The sequence below is a fragment of the Neofelis nebulosa genome, chromosome X (assembly GCF_028018385.1).
Source record: "Neofelis nebulosa isolate mNeoNeb1 chromosome X, mNeoNeb1.pri, whole genome shotgun sequence".
Classification (NCBI taxonomy): domain Eukaryota; kingdom Metazoa; phylum Chordata; class Mammalia; order Carnivora; family Felidae; genus Neofelis; species Neofelis nebulosa.
The window spans coordinates 45,390,676-45,396,124 of NC_080800.1; the positions used below are offsets into that span (position 1 = coordinate 45,390,676).

Sequence of the window (5,449 nt, forward strand, 5' to 3'; positions counted from 1 at the left end):
CTAAGTCAATAAACAATAATTTTTTGTTATGCAATTTTCTATATTTGTGTTATATTTCACCAAAAAAAATTTAAGAAGAAATGATTAGGCAATGGCCAAATATTGCCTACACTTAAAAAAAAAAAAAAAAACTTTGGTGAAGACAATTCTCTCATTTATTGATACACTCTTTCAAAGTTCTAAGTAGATAATCTTGAGACATTCACCCCATCACACAAACTAAATTAATTTTGTCCAAAATTAGTTTCTGTCTATATAGCCCTGTCAATGTTTCTCTCTCTTGGGTGGACCTGCCTCCCCCTAAACCCCAAGGGTGTGGGCTTGTCAGGACATTCTCTCACTGTTTCTCATTTCTTCTTTAAGGTTTTAAAAGTGAAGCATCCTCTGTTCTAAGTAGCAGTCATGTTAGCATTCTCATGATCAATGCAATTGACCTAGGCAAAGGAAACATCCCAGGTCTGTCCTGCTTCCTTGCTAATGCTAACCTTATGTGAACACATCTGCCTGTCCCTTGATTAGCTCTCTCAGAGACATTTTAGAAAGTCTATCCTTGGTTTATAGAATGCTGGAGAAAGGCTCTAGCATATGTATGCAGTATTGTCCAAGGGTTTCTGCACATTCAAACTCTCAATTCTTACTATTCATTGTGAATAAGCATGCACATTCTTTTTTTTTTTTTTTTTTTTTTTTTTTTTTTTTTTTTTTGCATGCACATTCTTTTTATGTGACAACAAATAATTAAGCCATTACCAGAGGCAAAAAACAATGAAGGGGTTTGATATCTAATGGCTTGGAAATAGCACAGAAGTAGTAAAATAGTGGCAGCCTCAGACTGAAACCATGAACGTCCAGGTCTATTAGACATAGAACATCTTTTCTACTCCTAAAGTCTGGAGAACAAAATTGTTAAGTTATAAACCAGTGACCAATTTTTCAAGTATTTTGAGTTGTTGGATTTATTTAATATCCAACTTTATGACCTCATCTTGTACTAGCAAATTGTATTTTCCCAAGATCTTTTTTTCTATTTCAGTTTGATCTAAATTAAGATAATTTACAGACTAACTCTTCTAAGCTTTCAGTCAAATATTATAAAGTCTTTCTGAAGGTGAGATTCTATTGATTAGTATCTATGGACTTTGTTCATCTCAGAGGTCTCAATCAGTTTAAATAGGCTGACATCCACACCCTGTCATTACCACTAACTGGGGAAGGTTCCACCATGACACTGATTTGTCCTTAGACAAACCCAGTGCCAGAAGTATGAGCAGTGAATAGGGTTCTAAGCCTCCAGAATGGGACAGGAAATACTGAGGACCCGGGGTGTATTCTGAGGAGGTGCTGGTGAGTGAGGCAGGAATACTCAGAATATAAATTGGTTAGAAGAATACAAGTGATCTGGGGCCAGTGCCTGTCTATGTGATCCATCACAGCATTTTGGGCTAGCCATTGTTCAGGCACCAGCACAACTACTGTAAGTTGGGCAGGTTCAGTGGGACAATGTTCTCCTTGGCAATTCCTTTCATGGACACAGTCAGAGCACTTAACATGAAAACAAGTTATAACCCCATCCTTACACCACAGAAGTCATCAACAAAAGTTACAGGCTTATGGGGTCCTCTGGATGAGGGAAAATCAAAAAGCCTCTGGGTTTCAAATTAAATGAGTGATTTCAAGTTGCATTTCCTGGGTTCAACTACATCTACATGTATTTCATGAGTGCTTTTCTAGTCAGTAATTTCTTCCTTTGGTTGCTGGGTTTCTGGGTAGTTAACCCATCTCCTGCCTCCATTTGTCCAATAACAATTCTCATTTTTACTTGAATCTTTGAGTAGAATTGTAAATCAGCCGTGCCAGTCTAGGTTTAATTATTACACTGTCAAATTGCTCTTCCAGATCCTGTGAACAAAAATGAATGGAAAATTTCGTTTTACAAATCCTACTTTCGGACTTAGTCCATGGCTGAGAACTAAGCAGGCCCAGCGTACGGATGGCAGCGAGGGGTCAATCCACGCCCCGCGTTGGGTCGGCTGTGGAGGAGTCGGAAGTGGTTGGGGTTTGGGGGAGGAGATCCGCTCACACACTAGAGGAGAGGGTTGAGCCGCCATATCTGCTGCTGCTGCGGCAGTTGCGAATGCAGTATTGGGACTTAGCTGCTGCCGCTAAGGTTCGTGTCGCTCCCCCTTGCCCCTTCGCTCTTGCAGCCTTACCCCTGGCGGCGTAGCCCGCTCTTTCTGGCGTGTTAATCCCGCTCCCTCCCCGCCATCCATCAGGTCCTCAGACCATGGATCTGGGCAGCAGCAGCAGCGATTCCGCGCCCGACTGCTGGGACCAGGTGGACATGGAAACCCCGGGTTTGGCCCCAAGCGGAGACGGAGCCTCCTCCGCGGTGGCCGAGGCCCAACGGGAGCATCTCAGCTCGGCATTCAGCCGTCAGCTCAACGTCAACGCCAAACCCTTCGTGCCTAATGTACACGCCGCGGAGTTCGTGCCGTCCTTTCTGCGGGGCCCGGCCCAGCCGCAGACCCCCCTGGCCGACATCACCAGCATCGATGAAACCTGCACCGGCGCGGGCGACCCTCAAGGTAAAAGGCTGGGACGGGAGGCACCTGTGGAACATTCCAAAGAGGAACAGTTAGTGTGGCGTGAAGGTTCCAATTCAGCCATTACTATGGAACTTTCAGAACCTGTTGTAGAAAATGGAGAGGTGGAAATGGTCCTAGAAGAATCATGGGAGCACAATAAAGAAATAAGTGAAGCTGAGCCAGGGGGTAGTTCCTTGGGAGATTCAGGGCCCCCAGAAGACAGTGGCCAAGAAATGATGGAGAAAGAGGAAGTGAGAAAATCTAAATCTGTGGTTATGCCCTCAGGTGCTCCTAAAAAAGAACACGTAAATGTGGTATTCATTGGGCATGTAGATGCTGGAAAGTCAACCATTGGAGGACAAATTATGTTTTTGACAGGAATGGTTGACAAAAGGACACTTGAGAAATATGAGAGAGAAGCTAAAGAAAAAAACAGAGAAACTTGGTATTTGTCCTGGGCCTTAGATACAAATCAGGAAGAACGAGACAAGGGTAAAACAGTAGAAGTGGGTCGTGCCTATTTTGAAACAGAAAAGAAACATTTCACCATTTTAGATGCTCCTGGCCACAAGAGTTTTGTCCCAAATATGATTGGTGGTGCTTCTCAAGCTGATTTGGCTGTACTGGTAATCTCTGCCAGGAAAGGAGAATTTGAAACTGGATTTGAGAAAGGTGGACAGACAAGAGAACATGCGATGTTGGCAAAAACAGCAGGGGTAAAACATTTAGTAGTGCTTATCAATAAGATGGATGATCCCACAGTAAATTGGAGCAGTGAGAGATATGAAGAATGTAAAGAAAAACTGGTGCCCTTTTTGAAAAAAGTCGGCTTTAGTCCCAAAAAGGACATTCACTTTATGCCCTGCTCAGGGCTGACTGGGGCAAATATTAAAGAGCAATCAGATTTTTGCCCTTGGTACACTGGATTACCATTTATTCCATATTTGGATAATATGCCAAACTTCAACAGATCAATTGATGGACCAATTAGACTGCCAATTGTGGATAAGTACAAGGACATGGGTACTGTGGTCCTGGGAAAGCTGGAATCAGGATCCATTTTTAAAGGCCAGCAGCTTGTGATGATGCCGAACAAGCACAATGTGGAAGTTCTTGGAATTCTTTCTGATGATGCTGAAACTGATTGTGTAGCCCCAGGTGAAAACCTTAAAATCAGACTGAAGGGAATTGAAGAAGAAGAGATTCTTCCTGGATTCATACTTTGTGACCCTAATAATCTGTGCCATTCGGGACGCACATTTGATGTTCAGATAGTGATTATTGAGCACAAGTCTATCATCTGCCCAGGCTATAATGCGGTGCTGCACATTCATACTTGTATTGAGGAAGTTGAGATAACAGCCTTAATCTCCTTGGTAGACAAAAAATCAGGAGAGAAAAGTAAGACACGACCCCGCTTTGTGAAACAAGATCAAGTGTGCATTGCCCGTTTAAGGACAGCAGGAACTATCTGCCTGGAAACATTCAAGGATTTTCCTCAGATGGGTCGTTTTACTTTAAGAGATGAGGGTAAGACCATTGCGATTGGAAAAGTTCTGAAACTGGTCCCAGAGAAGGACTGAGCAGTTTTCTTGATGCCCCTGCACAATACTGTGAGAATTGACTAAAGAAGTTCACCATCTTCTCTTATTTACTGCCCACTGACAGACTTTTCTTCATATTTTGCAAAGAAATTTCACAGCAAAAATTCATGTTTTGTCAGCTTTCTCATGTTGAGATTTCAGTTATGTCACTATTGAATTACCCACAACTTTCCTCCTCCTATGCCATTTTGCTTCCTTGGACAGAACCAGTAATAGTTTTGTAGGTGATGTGGGTGTAATTGTCTATAACAATGAAAAATTAATATATTTTTTAATTTTTCATTTTCCCTTAGGATATTTAGTCAACCTTTGTTCCACACAGATCAATCAGAGTGTGTCAGTGTGTGTGTACATGTTAAAAAGACAACTAACATGTCAATAAAATATTCCATTTGAAACTCTTACTGGTATCCAAATTGCTTTTGAATATTTTTTAAAGTTTGTACGTAATAGTTTTCAATTAGCTTTTTTTTTACTTTCTCAGATAATTAAATACATTTTATTACTTGGGGTTTCAAAAACTGTCCTCCACTCAACTCTTTTAAACGAGGCATTTGCAAACAATGCACAGGTTCATATTAAAGGAAACATTTTCACTTTGAAAAAATATCTCTTTGAGGGCTCTTCCCAGTGAACTTTGTTTTCTCCAATTTGAATCAGTAATGGAGCTCTTCTGTTTCCCCACTTGTAATTTGAAAAAGAAAGGCTCAGACCATCTTTCAGGTCCCATAATGTTGAGCATTGCCAAATTACAAATATACCTGGGGATTCAGATCATATGTTGACTAGACTGTTATCCATACCCCATCATCTTAATATACCCCTTTGCTTTGTTCACCACCAGACTTGTAATGGGGGACACAACACAGTAAGGGGCATGACTATCGACAAGATAAATGCTTGCAAAAGGGCTGTAAGTCATTTAGTAAAAATTAAGGGTTAGTGTGGGTCCTGAGTTGGGAAATGAGACTATTCCACCCTTGTATCCTTCAGTGCTGGGGGTTAGTAGGAAAGCTACAGGGTCATTTTTACAATCAGATCAAAACACATTTTTGGGCCAGAGATACTGGACTTGTCTCTGAATAGTGTGTTGAAGAAAACACCCAACTCTCGATCCTGAGCTGGCTACTTTTATTGCCAGGATATTGAGTTTATAACCTGCGTAGCTATCAACAGCTGAAAGAACCTTCAGTCCTGGTAAGTGGGTAGTGACCCAGTGTAAACACCTGCCCAATGGTGGGCAGTGCCAGTTTCTCACAC

At 41.7% G+C, this 5,449-nt stretch overlaps 1 protein-coding gene across 1 annotated transcript; it reads left to right on the forward strand.

Moving 5' to 3' along the window:
- Positions 1-2,063: 2,063 nt before the first annotated feature.
- GSPT2 (G1 to S phase transition 2) lies at positions 2,064-4,593 on the forward strand. The gene is made up of 2 exons (XM_058712960.1): positions 2,064-2,167; positions 2,274-4,593. The coding sequence occupies exon 2, from the start codon at positions 2,285-2,287 to the stop codon at positions 4,166-4,168; it is 1,884 nt and encodes a 627-aa protein (XP_058568943.1). The 5' UTR covers positions 2,064-2,167; positions 2,274-2,284; the 3' UTR covers positions 4,169-4,593.
- Positions 4,594-5,449: the final 856 nt, after the last annotated feature.